We start from the raw sequence: 26,738 nt of genomic DNA, 5'->3' as shown, positions 1-26,738 counted from the left end.
TCCACTTTCAAGGAGCTATGAACTCTTTGTTCTGTAACTCTTCTCAACACCCTACCATTAACTGAGAAAGTCCTGCCCTGGTTCAGTCTACCAAAATGCATCACCTCGCATTTGTCTAAACTCCATCTGCCATTCATCAGCCCACTGGCCCAATTGATCAAGATCCCTTTGCAGTCTGGTATAACTTTCTTCACTGTTCACTACGTCACCAATCTCGGTGTCATCCGCAAGCTTACTAACCACATTTCCTACATTCTCATCCAAATCATTAATATAAATGACAAATAACAGTGGACCCAGCACTGATCCCTGAGGCACAGCGCAGGTCACAGGCCTCCAGTTTGAGAAAATACCCTCTACAACCACCCTCTGGCTCCTGTTAAGAAGCCAATTTTGAATCCATTTAGATACCTCGCCCCAGATTCGCGAGAGTAACCTTATGCATCAGTAAAAGTTGGTGAGAGTCGTAGTTGACATGCCAAATTTCCTTAGTCTTCTGAGAAAGTAGAGGCATTGGTGGGCTTTGTTAACTATAGTGTTGGCAGGGGGGGACCAGGACAGGTTGTTGGTGATCTAGACACCTAAAAACTTGAAGCACTTGACCCTTTCTACTTTGTCCCTGTCGATGTAGACAGGGGCATGTTCTCCTCTATGCTTCCTGAAGTCAATGACAATCTCCTTCATTTTGTTAACATTGAGGGGAGATTATTGTCCCCACCCCAGTTCACCAGATTCTCTATTTCATTCCTGTACTCTGTCTCTTCATTGTTTCAGATCCGACCCATTACAGTGGTGTCATCACCAAACTTGAAAATTGAGTTGGAGGGGAATTTGGCCACACAATCATAGGTGTATAAAGAGTAGAGTAGGGGGCTGAGAACACAGCCTTGTAGGGCACTGATGTTGAGGCTGATCGTGGAGGAGATGTTTTTGCCTCTCCTTTCTCATTGTGGTCTATAGGTTAGGAAGATTTAAGAGTTGCAACTTAAACCCATTTGTAACCAAACTGCATTATCACGAAATTAGCATTTTCAATCGGAATGTGCAGTCCACCATCTGTGAGTAATCCAATTTTAAATAGTGATTGGAAAAAAACTATACAGAACCATTTATTCATTACATTGTTGCACAATAGACAGGTCCTGACTAGATAAAAGCTTTTATTAGGTGTCCATTAGCATCTAGGTTCACAACATAATTCAAAAAGCCTCTTTTGAAGGCCCACACACATACAGGTGCAATTAATAGGAATTCTCAGTTGTAATTAATTTGAATCGGAGATGTAACCAATTTTGTGTGCTGGGTCAGCTACCAGAGCATGATTTTTAAAGGAGAATCATAAAATCATACGGTGCAGAAGAGACCCATAATCTTGAATGTTATGATGTGCCAAGTGACCATCCAGATACTTTGTAGAGGATGTGAGCCAACCCGCCTCTACCACCCTCCCAGGCAATGCATTCCAGACCTTCACCACCCTCTGGGTTAAAAAAAAGCTTTCCTCACATCCACCAAAACCTCCTGCCGCTCATCTTGAACCTATGTCCCCTCATGACTGACTCTTCATCTAAGGACAGCAGCTGCTCTCTATTCACTCTGTGCCCCTCATAATTCTGTATCCCTCAATCTGGTCACCTCTCAGCCTTCTCTGCTCCAACAAAAGCAACCCAAGCCTACCCAACCTCTCTTCATAACTTAAGTATTCCATCCCTGGCAGCATCTCAATGAATCTCCTCTGCACCCCCTCCAGTGCAATCACATCCTTAAACTCATTCAATATGTCTTGGAAATTCAATTTGCATTGGATATAACATACGCTTGAAACTCCATGATCTCTTGTGCTGGTTTTACTGATGTGAGTTGGACTGAAAAAAGATCAGCTTAACCTAGTGGAAGCTCCTGTTACAAATGGTCATTATCTTGACCACTTCACATTGCTTTGGTATAGCCCACATCCAAACAACAGAGCTGATTTAATAGCTGCTTTGCGTTGCAGGGACAATGATGGTGGTATGATACCTACTGACAATTATAGGCAGTTCATTGGAAATCTATCTTTTGAATGTGAATATGTCATATTTTCAGTTTTTTGTGATCCCATAAGCTTTGCATGCAGTACTCAACAAAGCCATACAACACGACGTTTCCCGAAAGAAGGGTACCCTTTTTGAAAACAATGCAAGTAATATTAATTCTCTTTTGTTCAACTTTGATCCATCTAATTTGAACAAACTTAGTTTGTTTTCTCTTGAATGTTAGGGGCTGAGGGGGTATCTGACAGAAGTTTATAAAATTATGGGAGGCATGGATAGAATGGGTAGAAATGTCAATTGCTAGGAGACATAGTTTAAGGTAAAGAGGGAAAGATTAAGGGAGATGTCAGAGGCAAGTTTTTTGCACAGAGGGTGTTAAGTGCCAGGAATGCGCTGCCAGAGGAGGGGGTAGAAGCAAATACAATAGCCACGTTTAAGAGGCATCTTGACAGATACATGAACAAGCAGGAAATAGAGGGATATGAACTGCACACAGGCAAAAAGGTCTTTAGTTTAGAAAGATGTCAGGTGTCGGTGCAGGCTTGGTGGGCCGAAGGGCTTATTCCTTTGGTGTTTTTAAGTTCTATTATTTATTCTTAAATTAGATCACAGAATTACAGATTGACAGAATTGTTATGGCTCAGAAGGAAGTCATTTGGCTCATTGTGCTGGTAGTCACTCTCCAAAGGAGGATCATGATATAGTGCTGTCCTCTGACCATTTCCTCATACCCCTCCACATTGTTCCTATTCAAGGAATCATCCAATGCCCTTTGGTGAAGAATTATTGCTTATTTTATTTGATGTCATGTGCTCCTTCCCATTGGCTCACTGTGCAAAGTACCATCAGGGGAGGTGCGTGGAGCAATATGATGAAGGATAAATAACTGAGTGGGACCCAAATTGTCCCAAAATCTTGGCAGGCACTGTAACAATTTTAATCAGGCAATTGGGGTTGGCCTGTTAGAGTATGAACTTCCTGATTAAGGAATTGATGGGCCAGTCAGGGACCCCTTGCTCTGTATTTAAGCAGGAGTGTCAGTTCTTCTGGGACACCTAGTGTGGACTGCTAACTGAAAGCACGCTGTATGCTGTTGTCAGACTTGTAAAATGAAAGGATTTTGGTGAAGGGACTTCTGCCCCCGAGGACTTATTATAGGTGCTAAGGTAAAGAGAAGAGTATTTAAAAAAGGAATAGAGTTGGTTGATGCCTGTCTTTTTCACCTATGTCTTACAGCACTGTAGATGAGCAACAAAAAATCTCAGCCTCTCTCAGAGCCTTTTGTTAAATGTGAGGAAAGACAAAGCACCTCATAAAGCAGAACAGTACATAAAGTGCAGACGAACCTTCCCAGATTTAATTAGTCGCAATTCTGAATGCTGCTGTCACTCCTCAGGCCTTTCCTTTTAAATGATTAAAGTCTTGCCACTGCGGAGAAACATGAAAGGAAGGTAAGTGAGCTAACTGCTCCTCGCCCTTCTCTGCTTGGAGATGTAAAAAACTGGCATGAGGCTTTTCCTATCATCTCCCTTCCTGTGTGGAAGTGTCTTGATTGTAAAATCCAAGTGTAGCCCTGTCAAAACCGATCCTTTGTTTGAGGGCAGATTTATGATCCACAAATAAAGTCGACAAATGAAAAGTGGGGCAATAAAGGAAAGAAGGATGACTTGTTCTTTAGTTTTCTATCACTTTTTTTTGCAAAATAAGATAAAAATGACCATAAACCTGGTGATAAATATAAAGGACAGTTGTCCCTATTACCCTGATAATCCTGTTTTCTGATGCCGTCAACAGAAACCTCATCAGGGCCCCGATACTGTTAACGTTGATACTTTGAACTCTAATAATGAATTAGCAAAAAAAAATTGACCATTTTTGTCTGTGTGGAGTTTGCACGTTCGCCCTGTGTCCCCGCCACCTCCCACTGCCCGGGGAAGTGGTGGGATCAGGTACGATAGCAGCATTTAAGGAGCAACTAGACAAATACGTGAATAGGATGGGAATGGAAGGATACGGATTCCATAGGTGTGTACTGTTTTAGTTTAGGCAGGCATCATGGTCGGTGCAGGTTTGGAGGGCCGAAGGGCCTGCTCCTGTGCTGTACTTTAATTTATTCTTTGTTTGCGTGGGTTTCCTCCAGGTGCTCCGGTTTCCTCCCACAACTCCCAAGATGTGCGGGTCAGGTGGATTGGCCGTGCTAAATTGCCCCTTAGTGTCCGAAGATATGTCATTTGGCGGGTATCAGCAGGGTAGATGCATGGGGTTAAGGGCTTGGGTGGGATGTTCCTCTCTCAGGTGATTTCTGGTAAACCACCAGACCTTTGCCTTTTAAACCAGTTTTTTCCCAAACAATTTTAAACAAACATCTCTCTCCCTTCAAGGGCCTTGCTGATCAGGTAGCTGAAATCATGCAACTTCCTAGGAAAGGCATTCTTGTTGACAGTGAACTTATGACCTTCTTTAAAAAAGATCAAAATGTCCAAATAATGCAATGTCCTTCCATATTTTTGAAAGAAAAATACAAATTGTGAAGAGACAATTTCCCCAACATGATGCACGTGGTTTGTTGGGATAATTGAACCCAAAGCAATGTGGGAGGTTAAAGAAAGGGGAAAAGGCAGGGAGAAGGGATAAGGGAATCTTATCAGGAAAATCTCTGGACTGACATCCTTACAAAATGAGTATTCTAGCTGAATGCTGAACACTGACCAAAATTTTCCAGACCTCCCACCCCACCCCACCGCCCTCACACTTACCCACAGCTGCAGAAGGGACGACAATTTATTGACATCTCCATTCACATTGGCAGGAATGGTCGTAGTTTGAGGAAAAGGGGTAAAATTTTTTTTTTTGAACAGGGGTGAGGAGAAATTTCTCCACCCACAGGGTGGTGAATCTGTGGAATTCACTACAGAATGTAGTTGAGGCCAAACATTGTCTGATTTCAAGAAGAAATTAGATATAGCTCCTGAGGCTAATGGGATAAGGGAGGAATTAGGGTATTGAATTCACTGATCAGCTGTGATCAAAATGAAAGGCAGAGCAAGCTCAAAGGGCCGAATGGCCTATTCCTGCTTCTAGTTTCAATGTTTCAGTTAACCGCAGAATCCTTACAGTGCAAAAGGAGGACATCGGGCCCATCAAATCTGCACCGACCCTCAAAGAGAATCCCATTCAGGCCCTCCCCTCCGTCACATCCCTGTAACGCCGTACGCTTACCATGGCTAATCCCACTTAACCTGCTCATCTTTTGCCTAGGAGATCCTGTTGGATTGAAAGCACGAAGGGAGTGGAAAATTTTAACTATTGTTATCCTTGCTGTGAATCTATATACAAAGCGGCAATCGGACTACACGCTGAGCTGGCCAACAAAGGTTAATATTTTAAAAAGCAGAGGGTGGGATTTTTCAGCCGCTTTTGCCCCGATACTGGAAAATCCCTCCCGAGGTCAACGGACATTTCCATGGTCTGCCCCTCGCCCACTGCAATTCCCAAGGCAGATGGGACAGGAAAATTTGCCCTAGAATTTCCATTTGCTTTTAAGGCCTTTTTTTTTTGGTTGCCCTTGTGGGATAGTAATCAGAGCAGCGTAGAAAGAACGCTAATGGGACTAATGTAATTATAGGCAATGGGGCCTCCCATGCTCTCGGGTGCAGCAACTTGCCTGGTAGCTATTACCAAGGTCAGTCTCCCTGTACACTTTTCAGCAAAACCAACACTCCTCTTTCTCGCTTGCTCTCTCTTGAGTACTGCTACTTAGCGAAGCTACTGACACAAAAGCACCTTGGGTGTTGTATGCTTCTCTCAGAATGCTCCTTAACAAATGATCAAAACCTTCGATGACATTCATCGCGATAAATAGGTTTTTTCATTTAGCTTTGAAAGAAGGCTGGAGCCTATATTTTATATACCCTAGAGAAGGTGATAGTAAATTTCTGACATTTCCACTACTGCTGATGATAATTGAGTTTTCAACAAAATGAGGCAATTGTCCTTTAAAATGCTTTGCGTAGGCAGCATTCTAACTGTCTGAAAGTCGCTGTATCCTTTCATTTTCTACTTGTTGAGAATTACGAAGGCTGTGTTTCGTGTTAGCTAAAACAACACTGCACGGTTCAGTTACATCGGGTAGGATTTTGGGATTTATGGTGTTGTCACTTCACCGCGTGTATTCAAACTGCGAGTTTGTACTTTGTTTTCGGAATGTTCTTTGAAATAAAGACCCTGGATGAGATTCTCCGGCCTCCCAGCTGCATGTTTCCCGCTGGTGGGAGATGGCACCTTATTTGCTAGAGGTGGGATTCTCCGCTCTCGCCACTGGCAATGGGAATTCCCATTGATGTCACCCCACGCCGGGGAGAACCCCGTGGGCGGGGATACGTTGCCGGCAGGACTGGAGAATCCCACCAGCTTGTTTGGGTACACTGAAGGAGAATTTAGCATGGCCAATGCACCTAACCAGCACATACCCGAGCAGGTGTTGGAGTGTGGTGACTAAGGAATTTTCACAGTAACTTCATTGCAGTGTTAATGTAAGCCTACTTGTGACAATAGTAAATAAACTTAAAATTAAATCAGATCGACTAACAAATTGGTTCCTTGAATCATTTGAGTTTTAACTGGTGAGATTGTAAGGATATATTGCTTGTGCAAAAACAACTGCCCTTTTGACAACTATCCAGTAAACTTGGTATCTATATGCAATTAATTTAATTATGTCCACATAAGCCACATGTTCACCACTCCTGTTTCTCTCTGGTAAGGGGGAGGATGATGAGTTCCCTTCTGTTGTACAAAGCTTTTACTACTATATCAGACAGCAAAGGCGGCACGGTAGCGCAGTGGTTAGCACTGCTGCTTCACAGCTCCAGGGAGCTGGGTTCGATTTCCTGGCTTGGGTCACTGTCTGTGTGGAATTTGCACATTTTCCTCGTGTCTGTGTGCGTTTCCTCCCACAGTCCAAAGATGTGTGGGTTAGGTTCATTGGCCGTGCTAAAATTGCCCTCCGTGTCCTGAGATGCATAGGTTAGAGGGATTAGTGGGGTATGGGTGGGATTATATATGGGGGTAGGGCCTGGGTGGGATTGTGGTCAGTGCAGACTCAATGGGCCGAATGGCCTCTTATCTGTGGGGCTTCTAAGTCAAGTTGTGAAGTGTTAGCTATGTCCCATGCTGCTGTCTGGAAGGATTCTTATGCATCGTGGTCAAGAAGGCGTATGGTGTACTGGCCTTCATTAATCGAGGGATTGAGTTTAGGAGTCGGGAGGTAATGCTGCAACTTTATAAGACCCTTGTCAGGCCTCATTTGGAGTACTGTGTGCAGTTCTGGTCGCCTCACTGTAGGAAAGACGTAGAAGCTATTGAAAGGGTACAGAGGAGATTTATAAGGATGTTGCCTGGACTGGGAGGCATGCCTTATGAAGTTAGGTTGAGGGAGCTGGGACTCTTTTCCCTGAAGAGACGAAGGTTGAGAGGCGACCTGATAGAAGTTTATAAAATGTTGAGAGGAATAGATAGGGTGGATTCTCAGAGGCTATTTCCCCGGGTTGAAATGGTCGCTACGAGAGGACACAGATTGAAGGTGCGGGGAGGAAAGTACAGAAGTGATGTTAGGGGTAAGTTTTTCACTCAGAGGGTGGTGAGTGAATGGAATCGGCTGCCGTCAGTGGTGGTGGAGGCGAACTCGCTGGGGTCTTTTAAAAGACTTCTGGATGAGTATATGGGGTTTAATGGGATTGGGGGTTATAGATAGGTCTATAGATTGGTAGGTGTGATTGTGATCAGTGCAACTCGTGGGCCGAAGGGCCTGTTTGTGCTGTAGTGTTCTATGTTCTATGATAGTGAGGGCAATGGTGATCTGAGTCACCGTCAGTACCATTGCTTCCACAATGAAAATCCCATGCTGGCGGGCACTTCCTTCCATTGCAGGTGGGCCAAGCTGGCAATTTTCCCGAGTCACCCTGCCCACCTTGAAAATCCAAGCCATTACCTCTGTTTCTTTTTTCTTCACAAAAGCTGCCTGCCCCGCTGAGTATTTCCAGCATTTGCTGTTTTATTTCAAATTTCCAATGCACCGTATTTTGGTTTTTGTACTGCTTTCGGCAGTGTCTGTTGTTTTGATCTTTGCAATCGTCACAAAAGCGCGATTTTTGCAGTGCAGCAGTTGAAGGAACTGGACAGTTCATTCTGCTAATCGGAGGGATGTTGGTTATGAATCAATTCCAATGAAAGCATTACAATGGAAATGATTCTGCTGTTTTCTATTTAGCAGGGCATTTCACATGTTAATTCTGTGGTTGGTGTCCCTGCATGAATAAGCAAGGCAGTCAATGCAATTTAACATTTTATATCTTTCTAGGCTTTCTATCTTAATGTCCTACAGCTAATGAATAACACAGCTGACTATGATGTACCGTATTGTGTTTTTTTTTTGCTTTTGCGAGAACATCATTAGCCTGTGTTGGGAGGAACGGGATGATTGCTTGCATTATAGAATATGCACTGTGCCAGAATGGGACAGTTTCAGTGGACTAGTTGGTCTTCACTTGCCTTTCAATACAATAAGCATAACATTATGACTCCTAAAATATGGACTTCACATACATCACCCTCTCTGCACAATTTCCCTTTAGTTCCAGAAAATAAAAGCATATAATCCCTACAGAGAAGAAGGAGGTCATTTGGCCCATGGAGCCTGCACCGATCAAAATCCTACCCAGGCTCTATTCCCATAACCCTTCATATTTAGCCTGACACGAGGTTTAATTTAACAAGGCCAATCAACCGAACCCGCACGTCTTTGGACTGTGGGAGGAAACCGGAGCACGTGGAGGAAACCCATGCAGACACAAGGAGAATGTACAAACTCCACACAGATAGTGACCTGAGGCCATAATCGAACCCAGGTCCCTGGCACTGTGAGGCAACAGTGCTAACCGCTGTGCCACGGTTTAAAATAGAGGATCTAAGCTGGAAACTTATCAATGTAATCTGGGTGGAAATGTGTTCAGAGAATAGGAATTGATGACAATTGAGTTGATTAATTGGGAAAATGTCTTGGATTTTCACTGAACTGGAAATATTAATCAGGCATTTGTGTGATTAGCACTGACTACATCTATATTCTTTTCTCTGCAGCTCCGCCAACTGTAAGCATCATGCACTCTGGTCAAGCATGTAACATAGAAGAAGAACGATATACAGAGAGAGTGTACACAATCCGGGAAGGAGAAACCTTGGAGCTAACTTGCCTTGTGAGAGGTCACCCACGGCCACAGGTGAATCCAAACTCTGCTATTTCCAAGCAGAAATTATCATTACGCTCGCTTCCTTTTGTTACATGGTTATTTTACTTATTTTCTTTCAAGCAATGAACAGTTTGAAGATTAATATAATGTTTAACGTATATTTATTTGTGTCACAAGTAGGCTTACATTAACACTGCAATGAAGTTACTGAGAAAATCCTCTAGTTGCCCCACTTTGGCGCCTGTTCGGGTACGCTGAGAGAATTTAGCATGGACAATGCACCTAACCAGCATGTCTTTCAGACTGTGGGAGGAAACCAGAGCACCTGGAGGAAACTCACGCAGACATAGGGAGAATGTGCAGATGCACACAGACATTGACCCAAGCCGGGAATCGAACCAGGGCCTCTGGTGCTGTGAGGCAGCAGCACTAACCATTGTGCCACCTCCTAAATTCCTTCTGAATATAATTCGGATGCAGTGATCTTGATGCAATAGGTTGACCTTTCAGTTCTGTGAGTGGGTTGAATTCCACCCCAGATCGGCCCTATACAAAATGATTTTGGCTTTCTCAATCCAGTTCCTAATCAGTATAGCACATTGCACAAACACTCCAAGTTTGGTACTATCGGCTGTGTAGATTGGCAACTTGATTAAGGCCATAAGGTTATTGCAGGGAGCAGTGGAAAAACAGACACGCTCGTGGAAAAGGATATGCTGCCTTTAGACAGGGTTGAGACACATTGGTGTGTTTTATGGTACACCTGACTGTTTTAACTGAATTGAAAGCACGGATTCTGAGCATATTAAATGCAAAATACACAATTCTGTGGCACTGCCATCGTTCATCTTGATTGAGGACACGGAAGTCAAAATTAAGATAAATGTATCACTCGCACCTAACATCTTTTGATCTGTGTAATGCTATCCCTTATCAGCATATCTCCACCGATGCCTCACTCTTGATTGCTTTTAGAATGATGTACACATCCAGCGATAATTTGTCTGCACCTCTAGAGTATGCAGTGCTCTGTTTTCCAATCAACCTCTTTTTGATTGAAGGTTCACATGTGAAGGAGTTTGCAGGTCGCTGCATTGTTGGCAGGTACAGTTGGCACAAGCACCATTTTCAACCAAGAAAATATTAGTTTCTTCACATTGTGACATTTCTGCAGACGTTCCTTTCCAAGCTTAAACTAGTGTGAATAAAAATACAGACTCACCATATAGAGGGCTGTACTTTTGCAGAGTCTGAAGGCCTTTTAAAAATGGTCAGTGGGACTCGGATGTAGAATTCTGTCCCCATTTCCAGCAGATCCCATTTTTGCTGGCAGTCAGAAAACCCAGACTCAGCGGGGCCATTTGACCTTAGTCCCGAGTTCAAACATACTCCAGTTTTGCTATTTTAAGGGCTTTACCCCACAATGTGGGAGTCACAAATGTATAGAGGAGGTACAAATGCTCCTGAAGGATGGATATGATCTGTTAAAGTATCATGATATGAAAATCCTTAAAATCCCACCCCTTTAAAATGATTAACAAAAAAACACAGCTTTCAGCTGAAATAAAAAGGAAGCCAACTCTTACTGAAGAGCAATAATTGGCAGTCATCTGGTATAACTTAGAAACAATAAGGCTGTTCCCAAGAATAGCTATCAGGATAGTTGAGCCCATTATGAATGTTCAGCAGAACTTTAAAAGCCCCTAAACTACACATTTCATTAGGGGGTTGTGTCCACATTTTGTCTGATAGATATAATCCCTTACTAGCCTCTTAAACTGTCTTAGTTATGATTTATGTCAGTCATTTGGACTTTAACAAGGGGACATGATTAAAGAGTTTGAAGGTGATGCAAAAATTGGCTGTGTAGTCGACACTCAGGAACAAAGGTATAGAGTGCAGGAAGATATCGATGTATTAGGAACAATTGCAAATGGAGCTCAATCTGGAGAAGTGTGAGGTAATACATTTAGGAAAGGCTAACAAACAGGGAAGATACAAGGACACCGAAGTGCAGAGGAATAGGCTGACCTTGGAGTGCATGAAGATGTTGGAGAGGTCACCGAGAGAGCAACTGGGATGATTTCTTCAGTAGACAAGGCATAAAATATAAGGGCTGGGAGGTTATGCTAGACCTGTGTAAAACAGAAGCTAGGACACAGCTGGAGCACTGCATGTAGCAATGGTCTTCATAAGAAAGATGTGATTTCACCAGAAAGCATACAGAGAAGATTTACAAGGATGTGGCCTGGACTGGGTAATTTTAGTATGAGGAAAGGTTGGATAGGCCATAGTTGCTTTCTTTGAAATAGAGGAGGATGGGGGAAGACGTTTTATGTGTACAAAGTTAGAAGAGATCTAGATAGAATAGATCGGAAGGCCCCATTTCCTTGGTTGAGTGGTTAAAATTAAGGTGACAGATTCAGGGTGAGATGCGTGAGATTTAGAGGGAATTAGGATTCTGGAATTCATTACCATAAAGAATGGTAAAGGCAGAGACCCTCTTCTTATTTGAAATGGATATGCACTTGAAGTGCTGTAACCCACCAGGCTATGAACCAAGAGCTGGAAAGTGGGATTTGCTGGGTGTCTCTTTAATTGCTGAGTAATGAATGGGTCAATGGCTTCAATCTGTGCTGTCAAATTCTATGCTTTTATGATTAACCCACTTCAAACTTGAGCTGCGTCCCTAATTTTCTGATGGATTCTCCCATCACGTTTCCTTACGGAACATTTTGTCGCATTATCTTTCCTCTTCCTGAGTCCGAACCTTTACTTATCATTCAGGAATCTTTTCAGAATTTTAGAAGTTGGTTTATGGTTTCACAGTTAAAACACTTGTATTATTGTTCATTTCCCTTCCACTTTGGTTTTGGTAAATTTCTGAAAGAGTCAGTTCAAACTCTCCATTCTGACAAAGGATCTCGACTCGAAATATAAAACTTTGTTATCCTTTTTCTACCTCATGCAGATTAATTTCATGCTATGCATTTCCCTTTGCTTTTCTTTTCAGATTTTCAGATTTTTATCTGACTTTTTTTTGTGTTACTATTCCTTTCTTTCCAAGGGCGGCACAGTGCCAGCGACCCGGTTTCGATTCTGACCTCGGGTCACTGTCTGTGTGGAGTTTACACACTCTCCCCATGTCTGCCTGGGTTTCCTCCAGGTGCCCCGGTTTCATCCCACACTCCAAAGATGTGAAGGTTAGGCGAGGTCGGCCATGCTAAATTGCCCCTTAGTGTCAAGGGGGTTACCAAGATAAATACATGAGGTTATGAGGATAGGGCCTGAGTGGGATTGTTGTGGTGCAGACCCAATGGGCCAAATGGCCTCTTTCTGCACTGTAAGGATTCTATGATTCTTCTGCAAACTCAGCCCACTTTCAGCAAAATGTTGAAGATTCTCTAAGTGCAACCTTTAGGGTCACCTTAAAGTTACTTCATATCATTATAATGGTTTGAGATATGAGACGGTTTCCAGAAATCACTTATGTGCCAACGTGTTCCAGTTAGGATTCCCGTAAAATATAGGAATCCCAAGGGATGAGAGTGATGTAAGTAAACTATTTTGGATGATATTTAGTTCTTCCCAGATGGAGCCAGGTTGAAGTACATGCACTTTAATATTCATTAATGCCATATATAGATTAAGTTTATCTGGCACTGAACATCTTCTGTCATCCTCAGCCACTGAATATTTGCAACCGCTGGAAGCACCGGAACGTCTGGGATGCCATAAAAAATTATCATCAGTATTCTAAACACGGCAGTAAATAATCAGTGATAATGAGAAAACAGTTGTTTATGCAAATAGAAATTCTGTTCACTGGTGGAAGGCCTGCCTTATTCTGCAGGCACAACAACATTAATACAATTATTTAAAATTTATCTGTGAAGTCTCCTCTGGTCAGGAATGTGGCTGGGAATTATGTTGATGGGTTTTTCTTCCCCTAACGTTAAAGTCATTAGGCAGCGTTTCTCGTCAAAGAGTTAACTCACCACAGTCTGCTTTTGAAGCTATAATTGAAGTAAGGACAGAGATCAGTTTGTGATTTGGATTCATCGTCTAATTCAATGCTTATGTTTAATCCCCATAACTATTATTCAATTATTTCTTCCCCCACAGCCCCAAACAACTGTATAAATTCCACTTTTAAACATTCACAAATGATTTATGAAGGAGAATTCCACATTATCGTTTTGTCTGACAAAATTCTTTCAAATAATTCCATCAAATGACTTTTGTTATTATCTTACATTTGTGACCTCTTGTTACCACTTGATTGACCAGTTGTAGTGATCCAGTGGCAATGACCCAGTAACAATGAACCAGTAGCAATGATCTATCACAAGTTTCCAGTAGAGGCGATCCTATAGAGGTGATCCACTAGCAATGATCTATTACTAGTTTTGTATAGCAATAATCCAGTAGCAGTGATCCATTAGCTATCATCAATCATTAGTTTCCGGCAGCAGTGATCTGGAGCTATGATCCACAAGCAGTGATCTACTAGCAATGATCCAATAATGATGATCCAGTAGCAATGATCTATTACTAGTAGCAATAATCCAGGAGCACTGATCCATCACCAATGATCAATTACTAATTTCCCATAGTGGTGACCCCATAGCAGAGATCCATCATTGGGTTCCTGTGGTGGTAACCCAGTACCAGTGATCCACGTGAAATGATCCAGTAGCAATAATCTACCACTAGTTTCTCACAGTGGTGATCCAGTGATAATGATGCAGTAGCAATGATCCATCACTAGTTTCTAATAGCAATGATCCAGCAGCAGTGACCCAGTATTAGTGATCAAGGGGTGATGATCCAGAAGCAATGACCCAGTAGTAGTGATCAAGTAATAGTGGTCCAGTGGCAGTGATCTGGTAGTAGTGATCCAGTAGAAATGATCCAGTATCAATGATCCAATGACAATGAACTAGTAGCATTGATCTATCACAAGTTTCCAGTAGAGGTGATAGATCATTGCTGATGTATCACTAATTTCCCATAGTGGTTTTCCAGTAACAAAGATCCATCATTAGGTTCCTGTGCTGGTAACTCAGTCATGATGTGGAGATGCTGGCGTTGGACTGGGATAAACACAGTAAGGGTCACCTGATGAAGGAACAGCGTTCTGAAAGCTTGTGGCGTTTACTATCAAATAAACCTGTTGGACATTAACCTGATGTTGTGAGACTTCTTACTGTGGTAACCCAGTAGCAGTGATCCAAGTGAGGCGATCCAGTAGCAATGATCTACTACTAGTTTCTCACAGAGGCGATCCAGTGACAATGATCTATCAGTAGTTTCCAGTAGCAGTGATCTAGCAGCAGTGACCAAGTAGTAGTGATCAAGTAGCAGTGATCCAGTAGCAGTGATCTGATAGTAGTGATCCAGTAGCAATGATCCAGTGACAATAGACTACTAGCAGTGACCTATCACAAGTTGCCTGTAGCAATAATTCAGTGGCAGTAATCCATTAGTAGCCATCAGGCACTCGTTTCTTGTAGCAGCGATCTGTAGCTATGATCCAGTAGCAGTGACCCAGCAGCAATGATCTATTACTAGTTTCCTGCAGCAAAAATCCAGTAGCAATGATCCATTAGCAATGATCTATCATTAATTTCCCATAGTGGTTTTCCAGTAGCAGTGATCCATTATTAGGTTCCTGTGGTGGTAACCCAGTAGCAAGGGGTCAATAATGCACCTTGTCAATAAAGGGATCAATAATGCACGCAGGTCACTGTGGTGCCCAGCAGGCTTAGAAGGCATTACCATCAAATGGGCTTCAATCAGGGACATCTTTTTGCTTTCAACCAAATAAACAAAATCAAACTAACTTAGGGACACTCAAAGAGGGCAGCTCCCTAAAAGGAGGGGGACTGCCTGAAACAAAAGGCAAAGTTCAAAGGAAACTTGAAACATCAAAGCAAATTGTGATTAAAAGGGTCATTAATGCACCCCAGTCCCTGCGCTGCCCAGCGGGCACGGAAGGCGTTACCACCAATTGGGCTTCAATCAGGGAGTTTATATTCAATCCGGCCAACCTCAATTGTCTGATTAAAGTCATCACACCAAATTGACCCATGGATTTGTCTTGGCTCCCCAATCATCTCCCTTCCGTCCAGGAATGACGGAAAGCAGCTGAAGCCGGGAGTGTTTTCGGAGATATTAACTGTGCACAGGAATGTAGTAACCCGCCTAGTTTCAAATCTCCTAAATTTGGCAGTTCTATCCCCAAAAGGCAGCTCGCAATAATTCGGAACTGATATTGAAGCTGATAAACCAGCCATCCTATATCTTTAGAGAATTTGGCCAAAAACACTGTTTAGAAAAAGGTCTGATTTTTTTTGAAGGGAATGCTGTATCCTGAAGCATCTGGCTTTTTGTTAGCTCTGATTGCGTGTCATTCTGTTTGGAATATTAATGCTGATTTTGGTGCACCATGCTTCAGATTCAATTGCCTCGGGCAGCTGCAAATGCTCAGCACCTGGAGACTACACAGATAAAGGAGACAACAGCATTTCTCACCACACAAGCATGTACCAAATATATTCCTGCCCCTGTTTCATCCATCAGGAGAAGCCTTTCAATGTTAATCTTCGAAGAGAAGAGTTATATTCTCCCATTAATGGATTTGTAAGGCAAAAACTCCAAGGAACCAAATTGACATCCATCATGACAGGTGCCAAGAAGTTGTCCTTTACTTCAGTAATCAGAGTGCAGTGAAGTATTCGGAAGCTGACAGTGTTAGGCTGGTGCTTCTTATGAAATTTAAGTACCTATGAGTACCCTGTTTCAGCATTTCCCCCCATTTGCATCGATTGGATTTTTTTTTCAGGCCCTCTGAAGTTTACAGCAAGATTGATAAGGTGCTCCAAGATGATCGTGGCACTGCCTCGATTTGGGTACTAAAATATTAAAGCTGAGATGAGGAGCAACCACTTCTCGCAGAGGCTGGTGAATTATTTGTGGAGCTCACTGCCCCATAACGCAGTGGAATCTGAATCATTAACTGGTTTCAAGAAGGAGAGAGATAGATTTCTGACTTTTAAAAAAAAAATGAAATAAAGGGAACATTTGGGGAACAGGTTGGGAGGTAGATTTCAGACCGGGAAGAGATCAGCCATGACATGATTGAGTTTGCTCTGCCAGTCAAAGGGCTGAATTTGCCTATAATTCTGCTCCTAATTCCTATGTATTCCGTTTTAGCTTTGGAGACACATGGCCTGTTCTGCAGCAAATGCAAAATGCTCAGAAATGGAAGAGGCCAGCACTCCATGAGTAACCAGATCATTCTCAATTATGGCAACGGATCCAAAGATTGATCGGCCATGCAAAATTGCCCATGGCACAGGCTTGGGGGGTGGGGGGGGCAAAGGGTCTGTTCCTGTGCTGTAATTTTCTTTGTTCTTTGTCAGGGGAATTGGCGGGCTAACAACATAGGGTTGCATGGATAGGGTTTGGGTGGGATTGTTGTTGGTGCAGGTTCAATGGGCCAAATGGCCTCCTTCTGCACAGCAGGGTTTCTGTGATATTACGCACGTTCCCATGTCAATTATCCTGCCGAATTCCAGGATTCCTTCAGCCCGTTGTAGTGAACAGTATCATTGTCACTCGAATAGTTGATCACCTATTCAAACAAAGACAAATCCTGAGATGAAGTAAAGTGTGTGCTTCTACTGGAATCAAAGTGCAGTACGTCATCTGTGCTCATGGGAGTGCTGCAGTACACACTTGCCAAAGTCGTCAAGACTGTGGTCCTTACTCTGCGGTCAATAGTGAAGCGAACACCACTGACCTTCAGTTAAGCTGTGCTTAGAGATTTAGTGATCCCTCTGGCGTGTCATCCTTATCTCTTTTGATGTGCAGCTGATTCTATTGTCGTTTGATGGGGATTCCCAGTACTGAGCTGCAGTGAAATTATCCAGCATATAAGCAACCAATCATTTTAAACAATTCTCATAGGCAGCAAACCAGGAAATGCAAAGCACTAATAAATCAGATTTTCAAACATTCTGTGGAGGGCAAAATAAAAATTGGGACAGACACATTGTTTAAAGTTATTTATTAGTGTCTCAAGTAGGCTTACTTGAAGTTTCAGTGAAAATCCCCTAGTCACCACACTCTGGCATCTGTTTGGGTACATTGAGGGAGAATTTAGCATAGCCTGTCCACCTAACCTGTATATCCTTGGGTGCTAAGGGGCAATTTAGCATGGTCAATCCACCTAACTGCACATCTTTGAAGGGTAAAGTAATGGCAGTAAACACTGATGCCTCACTGAAAACACGTACAAATTTCCAGTCGAAATTTTATGAATATTTGCCAAGTTTTGTAGATGCCAGTGGCCCTTTAGTTGATATGACAGCAATGATTCATATTTGAATAAATATATTTGGTTTTAATGAACTTATCAAAACCGTTTCTCATTCTGCTGTTTGCTGCAAATTAAATTTACATTGGCCTTGAATGCATGCATTCCATACAAATGTATTTAAACTTACAGTATTGCTGATCAGATATGTGCAAAATTATCAACTTATGAACCAAATCACTCTGTACTAGTGCCCAGCTACCACTAATTCAGCACCCCAATAGTCTGAAACATCCCCATGTGGTGACCCAGTTTAGCCTATAGCTACATGGATGCTGAAGTATCATCCCACACCAAGTCCTCAGGGCTGAATAAATGAGGATTCCAGGAATGCAGTAAATCTATTTCATGTCATCACTGCTTGTCATAATTATATAGACATACTACACAAAACCTGTTTGCTAAAATCCATTTATATTCAATCAGTTCATTTCCTGTCAGTTGTACAGATCTGTTTTATGCCAGAATCTTGCTATAATGCTGTTTTTTTTTAAAAAATGATACCATTCTGCTTATCCAACATCCAGTACGGAATGAGCATAAATTTCCTCTGATGAAATATTGAGAAGACTGAAGCCATTGTTTTCAGTCCTGCTCCAAGCTCTCTGATCCTTAATGACTGGCAACAGTCCGAGATTATCCTGTCTGCCCACAGCCTTGTTGTGATATTTGATCCTGAGATGAGCTTCCCATCTCACGTCCGTCACTAAGACTGTCTAATTATACCTGTGCAAAGTCCACCTGAATCTGTTTCAGCTGATCTGCTCCAGAAACTCACATTCCTGTCTGCCGGACTACTCCGACACACACCTGGCCGGTCTCCCACATTCTCCCATTCACAGACTTGAAACCATCCAAAGCTCTACTGCCTGTGTGTGGGCTTACAGCAAGTCTAATTTCCCTGTCACACAGACTGCTCGCTGAGCTCCATTGGATCCTGGTTCGGCAGACCTTAAAATTCCCATCTTGTTTTCAAATCCATCCGAGGCCTAACTCCTTTCTACCTCTGTAAACTCCTCAAGTTCCACAGCCCACTGAGGTATCTGCGCTTTTCTAATTCTGGCCTCTTGTGCTTTCCCAAGTATTATTGCTCCCACTACTGGTAGTCATGCCTTTAAGGCTGCACAGTGGCATAGTGGTTAGCGTTGCTGCCTCACGGTTCCAGGAACTGGGGTTAAATTCCACTCTTGGATAACAACTCTGTGTGAAGTCTGCACATTCTCCCTGTGTCTGCATGGGTTTTCTCCAGTTTCCTCCCATAGTCCGAAAGAAGTGTTGGTTAGGTGCATTGGCCATGCTAAATTCTCCCTCAGTGTACCTGAACAGGCACCGGAATGGAGCGACTAGGGGATTTTCACAATAACTTCACTGCAGTGAAGCCTACTTATGACACTAATAAAATAGTTGGCTAGACCATCTGCTCTGGAATTCTCTCCATTCACCTCCTCACTGCTCTATTTCACTTTCTTTCTTTCAGACACCCTTTCATATTTGCAGTTGATATACCAGAAGGAACTCTTGTAGACAATAAAATAAAATAAGACTTACTCCAACTTCTCAATCAAAGAAAATGGTTCAATAAAGAAACTTTATTACTCCAACACTTGAGGCCTCACCCTGGGCCATTCCAAGCTCCCACAAACCCCAGCAGCTTCTTATTTGTACTGTCAGCTGATCACCACATCATTTCATCATTGGTTACATAGTTTACTGAGTCAGCTGACCCTTACAGCATGTTACCATCGGTCACACTACAACAGATGCAATGTTATCATTGGTTACATTCTAACATTTGCCTCTCGGACCAAAGTTTTGGTCATCTGACCTAGTCTTTTTCTGTTGCTCGGTGTCCTTGTTTTACAATGCTGCTGTGAAGCAATATGAGATAATTAGAAGTGTTTATTAATGTGGAAAAGCTCCATTGCTGAGGTTCTTCTGTATTATACAGTTTTTTTGCTACAGTTTAGTGGCCACACTAGCATAAATCCTGTAACGGTCGCTAAACCTCACAACAGGCCCAAAATAGGGATTTGCACCAACTAGATTTTAGGTTAATAGTCTTCTCCCTGTGCCATGTCTGATGACATAATCAAGATTATGCCCAGGAAGGGCTTCAGCCTGATTAGCATATTTTACAATAAATTTGCATGTAATTATAGGGGCGAATCCAGCCACTTCCGCAGTCTCTGCACCATCCCATCCAGCCAGTATGATCTTGTGCCAGTGCATATCACCACTGGTTTCCAGAAAAGAAAACCAGTCATGATAATCATGGCAGGGCACACAGTGGAATATAGACCTCCCCCCACACCCCCTCCCCATGTGAGTTCTCTGGTACCGCCCCACAACCCGGCACTGCCAGGGGTAGACCCTCAGGGGGGCTACTTTGAGGGGGTTTTCCTTGTGTGTGGTGGTGGCGAGGGGGTTGAGGTGTTGAGGGGTCATGCTCCGATGCCTTTGAGGGAATTCCCCAATACTTGTGTGTGGGGGGGGGGGGGGGAGAGTGCCCTGACACTTGTGTGGGTGGCTCGTGGGTGTGGTCAGATGGTAGCCCTGACGTTTGTGGGAGAATCCTCTCCGTGTCTGTGAGGTGTGGGAGCTAGTTTATTTGTGGTGCTGATTGTGGAACCCATTAAAGGGTGACCTAATGTCTATGGAGGTGGCCTTATTGGCCCTGTCAGGCCCCTCCTGCCAGCGTGACAGCGCAAACCATGCCCACAAAATTGTCAGGAAATTTGGGATGAAAACTCGACGGTGCAATTGGAGTGAAACGGGCCTGTTTTCAGCCTGAACCTGACACTCTGACAGATTTTGGGAAAATTCCAGCCTCTATATTCCAAAGTAAAGGCATTTGGAATCTGAAGCGGACACAGATATATTGCATGCTCTGCCTCTCATCTTTCTGTATTGCTTTTTGTAATGATCAACTAGAATGCAGAACTCTTAGACAAAATGAAAGTGGCTTGCCTGAACGGGGTTCTGAGTGATGATGAGCCTGTGTTACTGATGCAACAGCCTGACACAAGGAAAAATGTCATGGGAAATTGAAATGCGAGTTCTCGAGGTTTAGAACCAGTAAATTCCTCCCTACTAATAACTCTGCATTTATTAGGATTTTAAGTAAAGTGGATTTTACCCATCCAAATACACCACAGTGAAAATCACTTAGAGATCAGCAGGTCTTAATGGGTTGATGTCATCTAAATCTGGTGTAAAACCCTGCTGATATTTCAATACACTTTCCCACTCAGGAAATGTTTAAAGTAAACTTATCGTTCTCGGCTTAGAGTCCATAGCCCAGGCACAGTTTTCTGGGTCACGTTCCAGGTGATGCTTGCTACAGAAGGGATTGTTACCAATTGGTCTCAAATCAAGGGTGAAATTTTCTGATTTTTTTTTCAAAGGACACGACCTTACTGTCCTTTCACACTGCGGTCCTGCTGCAGCAAGGTCGGAGAATTTGGCAATCAGCCAGATCTCCGTTCGCTACCGCAGGATGGGAAAATCCCCCCCCCCCGGCATGAACGGTGATAAGATTCAACAAAAGTCTCAACCTGAGCAGAAAAAGTGGAATGTAGCCCATCAGCTCTGCTGACAGCTTCTCCCACCATGTGTTCGATCTTTTGGTGAAAATAAAAACAAGAGGCGGGTCCCAGGACGTCACCCTGGTGGGGCAGGGGTCCCAGGACGTCACGCCGGCGGGGCAGGGGTCCCAGGACGTCACGCCGGTGGGGCAGGGGTCCCAGGATGTGATACTGCTGGGACAGGGGTCCCAGGATGCCATGGAGGGCTGGGGTACCAGGGTGCAGTACTGCTGGGGCAGTATGATTCCATGATTCTCTCCGAACAAGCGCTGGCATTGGTCTGAACTGCACTCCTAGGCTGAGCAGTTTGCTTGGACCATGAGGGTTAATGTTCCATGCCTAGATTATATAATGTTGGGTGCACTGAGCACCATCTTTAATGAGGTCCACCCCTTGCCAGGGGCTCCTCAAACCTGTCCAGTCGCCCAATAGCCCTGCAGCGGTTGCTTTTGGAGTGTGGGTGTGGGGTACAAAGGGTTAACACAGCAGGAGAAATCAGTGGCACTCTGAGGAATCAGTGTTGCCTGAGTGGGTATAATTGCTTCAGAAGCCAGACTCCAAGCAAGGCAGCACAGCTGGTATTCAACAGGCTGAGCTGAGGAAGAATGCTGCATGTTGAAATGCTTTACCAATTGCCCAATGCCTCCTCCCATTGGTGGCAGCGGGACTGGAAAATCACCCTGCGGGAATGACTGGACAATTCCACCCTCAGGATTTTTGACCATGTTTTAGGTTTTGTCAGTGCAGTAAGATTTTATTCGTGCTTTGCAATGCAATTGTCCATAAAATGTTTAGATTCCTTATTAATTTAAGTTGCCATATATATGACAGATGCTAAATAATTCTGAAAACTATGTGATTAATTGGTAGGCTCTTTCTCTGTGCTTTCTGTCTTCAGTGCACTGTGTAATAACCATCTCTAATGATGCTTGCTCAGATCAGATGGACCAAAACAGCAGGAAGTGCCTCTGACAGGTTCCACGATAACAGCGTCTTCAATGAGACCCTGAGGATCACAAGAATCCAGCGACACCAGGGAGGCCGTTACTACTGCAAAGCTGACAATGGCTTGAGCACCCCTGCAATCAAGTCCATCAGAGTAGACGTATACTGTAAGTAACCAGTGGTGCATTGACACTTTTCAGACACCACATCAAGCACAGTTTCAAATCTGGCAAAGTTCACCCATTGCTTTGTACACATGTGTAGCTACAGTTGGAAAAGAGCAGAGGCCGTATTGCTTAACAGAGAAGCACAAGAGAAAACCAATCAAGTTGATAATATTTTATTATCGACGAAACTGCTTTTCTATCTCCTGCTGGTTAAGTGTTGCTGCACTGGGAGCCTCCTGTGACTGTTAGGGATGTGTTGCATATGTGAGAGGGGCCCTCCATGGGGAATGGGGCGCTCGCACAAGAACCAGCCTCTCGAACCAACAGCCACCCTGGTCACAGGTCATAAGCACCACTTGCTACTGTCAAAATACCAACAATGGTGAGAAGAAGGCCTTAAGTGGTCATTATTTGGCCCAAGGACACCCAGCACCTACCTCGCCATTGGTAAAATACCAGCAAAGGTGGCAAGTGATGGGATAATATCATCTGCCATCGCGCCCCATCACCACCATCCCCCCATCCACCAAACTCTATCCATAACTTACCTTTGTTGACTTACCTGAAGTACATTTATAGCATTTCTGCTGCTATTGAAGATATTTCCCTTGATCTATTTTTCTGTTGTCAATTAAACCAAAATGTGACTCATTTTAATTTTGTTACTTTGTTTTCCTGTCTCTCCACTCAGTTGAGAAATTATTGCAGCAGTGCCTCGCTGTAATTTCATTGAACGAAGAACTGGAAACTTTTTGCATTCACTCCCAGCAAAGTGTTACTTGAAAATGATCTTGAGTGCAGTCGTCTGGCTGACGATCTGATGATATGAACAGACTGACCACATTACAGTCACACTCTCTCTGCTCTGGATGGTGCTGTTTCCTAATCTCCAACAGGAGTAACTCGAACAGAGCAACAATTCTAGAGCAAAAACCGCTTGTTTTAGTGCTACCTTTTTGAAAATTGAGGCTCTAATGTAACACGTAAAAGAAACATAGGAAACAGGAGCAGGAGTCGGCCATTTGGCCCTTCGTGCTTCATCGGCCATTCAACATGATCATGGCAGATCCTCTATCTCAACACTATACCCTCACACTCTCCCAATACCCCTTGACACCTCTAGAGTCCAGGAATACATCTGTTCCCTTCTTAAATATATTCAATGACTTGTCCTTCACAGTCTTCTGTGGTAGAGAATTCCATAGGTTTGCCACTCTCTGAGTGAAGAACTTTCTCCTCATCTCAGGCCTAAATGTCCTATCCCGTATCCCTTTTTTTTATTCATTCATGGGACTTGGGCGTTGCTGGCTGGCCAGCATTTATTGCCCATCCCTAGTTGCCCAAGGGCAGTTGAGAGTCTACCACATTGCTGGCTGTGGAATCACATGTAGGCCAGACCAGGTAAAGATGGCAGATTTCCTTCCCTAAAGGACATTAGGGAACCAGATGGGATTTTTCTGACAATCAACAATGGTTTCATGGTCATTAGTAAATGCTTAATTCCAGATTTAAAAAAAAATTGAATTCAAATTCCACCATCTGCTGTGGCGGGATTCAAACCCGGATCCCCAGAACATTTGCGGAATTCCTGGATTGATATTCTGTTGATGATACCATGAGGCCACTGCCTCCCTCCTGAGACTGTGACCCCTTGTTCTACACTCACGCGGCCAGAGGAAACGATATCTCTGCATTCAGTCTGTCCAACCCTGTCAGAAGTTTCCACGTTCTAATGAGATCCCCTTCTTATTCTTACAAATTTCAGTGAATACAGGCTCAGTCGACCCAATCTCTCCTCATATAACAATCCTGCCATCCCAGTAATGTTACTGATTTATATTTGTTCCACAACTATGAGGCACAATGTTTAACAATTTTTCCAGGAATGATGGTCCAGTCAGAAGGAAATAACTAGTAATGTGACCCAAGTACATAAGGAGTTGATGCATCCCTTTGACATTGCTCTCTCCATCATTTTAATACATTTACTAATATATTTAAAATAAATTAGTTCACGTCACTGTTGAAACAGCAAACAAAAGAATATATATTTAGAACCATAGAGGCTGACAGTACAGAAAGATGTTATTTTGACCGTTGTGCCAGCAGAACTCTACACTATTGCCACTGTGACAGCCTTCTCACTCTATGTTCCAACGAGTCTCTGTATAAAGACAATTTTACTAATCACTCTCCTTACGGTGAATTAATGAGTTCTTTTCAATGACTTCCCAGCACTTTCACCACTCAATTCACTCTTACATTAGCAAGTGGTGAAATAAGTGGTGATGACTAGATTAAGACAAAAGCTAAAGTCATGATAAACATTCTTTAGTGTATATTTAAAAAATGCTTGGATTTTTTTTAATCATAGTGGAGAAACTCGACATTCGATTCCTCTGAAATGAGCTTTTCAGGAGCAGCATTCTTTGTTCACCGTAGCCTGGTGTTCTGATTTCCTGCTGGTCTATTTGAAGCAGTCGCAATAGTTTCAGTAGAGCAGTGGTTTCAAAGTAGAGATCTCGTTTCAATGTCATTTTTGATATTTATTTGGTCCAGAACTCTGGTTCAGTAATTTAATTTGATTTGATTTATTATTATCACATGCATTAGTATATAGTGAAACGTATTTTTTTTTGCACGCTATACAGACAAAGCATACCGTTCATAGAGAAGGAAGGGAGAAAGTGCAGCTTGTTGTGTTATAGTCATAACTAGGGTACAAAGAAAGGTCAACTTAATGCAAGGTAGGTCTATTCAAAAATCCGATGGCAGCAGGGAAGAAGCTACTCTTGAGTCGGTTGGTATGCGATCCCAGACTTTTGTATCTTTTTCCCGACAGAAGAAGATGGAAGAGTGTATGCCCGGGGTGCATAGGGTCCTTAATTATGCTGGCTGCTTTTCTGATGCAGCGGGATGTGGAGACAGAGTCAATGGATGAGAGGCTGGTTTGCGTGATGAGGGTGCCCAATAGTGATCATGAAATTAGTACGTGTGATTTTTCCCAAAAAATACCTAAGTGCCCAACCAGCAGAAATATGGGAGTTTTCTGGGAGTGCCAGTGTGCCATGCTGACCATGCCAGGCTGGCACTGCCCAAGTGATATCCACGCCTTGCCTTCTACCTCCTGGAGGGGGGCCCTCAATGGCCTCTGATGCCACCAACGAGGCCATTCACGCCTGGTACCTGTTGATGGGGACCATATGTGATCCCCGCTGGTGGGGGTCTTCACCGACAGGAGGCAGCAACTTTAGCGAGCCTGGACAATTGAGTCCCAGGTTCGTTAAAGTGATACAAGTCAGTTAGAGCATATTGTAATCAGCCTTGTGCTGTTCCCCGGTACGAGGCTGATTACGTCCAAAAAAATGAATGTGAAAAATCCCACCCAGTGTCTTCCAAAGACCTCATTCAACAAGATGTAATTTTTCGTGGGTTCTTGTATGAGTTCTTGCAACAAGGCTAATATTGTAAAAGCAACCGTTCTCGTCCTTTCATAGATATCTTGTTGAATGTAGCCTGGGGGAATGGTAACATCATCTGTAGAAATTCCAAATCACTGACAGCAATCCACAAGTACAGATTCCCTGTCATCAGTTTCACTGGTGTAATGGCAACAAATGCTGAAAGCTTTGTTAAAGTTCTCACTGCAAAACCAGGACCAATATTAAACCTCCCAACCTTTTCAACCCCAATGAATATAGTCCCGATACCTTTAATCCCTTTTCATAACTATTGTTCCACAGCCCTGGTATTGTTCTGTGAATCAAGACTCACCCATCCTGTATCATTTCAATGTCATTACAACAAAAGCTAAAGCTGCTATTCGGTGCTCAGTTTCATACAACTGTATCAAGACTTTGTCCCTCCTGTTTCTATGTTTCTAGTTACACAGTGCAAAACAACATCTCTTTTATTCATCCACACCCTTCAGCTTTTTATTAAATGAAAAATGTCATTCCTTTCTTCCTTGCCCAAATTTATTCCTATTAAATTATAGATCCCAGCTTGTCTCTATTTTCTTGAAGTCCTGTGGCTGTTTGCCTACTTTTGTGTCTTTAGCAGATTTTGAGATGGGGTTCCCTTTGTTCAAGTCAGAAGCCTCCAGTGTACAATGAATGAACAAAGGTGGACTCATCCCTCATGCCTGGGTTACACAGTCTCTCCAATGTAAGCAAAAACACATGTGGCTCTGATCTATTGAATCAACTTCCTACCCATGAGCTAGTATGTCTGATGAATGAATTTTTCAAATGAGACCCCTATGAGACACTTTCATTCTTTGAAAATTCAGATACATGACTCTTACTTTATTTCCCCTCAGCCATTTAATCAGTCAAATAAGATTTGAGTAGATTTTTCAAATATAAGAACATAAGGCA

At 43.1% G+C, this 26,738-nt stretch overlaps 1 protein-coding gene across 2 annotated transcripts in view; it reads left to right on the top strand.

Moving 5' to 3' along the window:
• The window catches only part of mdga2a (MAM domain containing glycosylphosphatidylinositol anchor 2a), a 769,467-nt gene that overhangs the window by 233,676 nt on the left and 509,053 nt on the right, over nucleotides 1-26,738 (top strand). For both annotated transcript variants that reach the window (XM_080202474.1, XM_080202475.1), the window contains exons 2-3: nucleotides 9,171-9,310; nucleotides 22,185-22,359. In XM_080202474.1, coding sequence (XP_080058600.1) covers nucleotides 9,171-9,310; nucleotides 22,185-22,359 — 315 coding nt within the window. The remainder of the gene's footprint in view (nucleotides 1-9,170; nucleotides 9,311-22,184; nucleotides 22,360-26,738) is intronic.

The sequence above is a fragment of the Carcharhinus amblyrhynchos genome, chromosome 14 (assembly GCF_965287045.1).
Source record: "Carcharhinus amblyrhynchos chromosome 14, sCarAmb.v2.hapA, whole genome shotgun sequence".
NCBI classification, from domain to species: Eukaryota; Metazoa; Chordata; class Chondrichthyes; order Carcharhiniformes; family Carcharhinidae; genus Carcharhinus; species Carcharhinus amblyrhynchos.
Note: the sequence above shows the minus strand (reverse complement) of the source record. Positions and strands in the feature narration are given on the sequence as shown.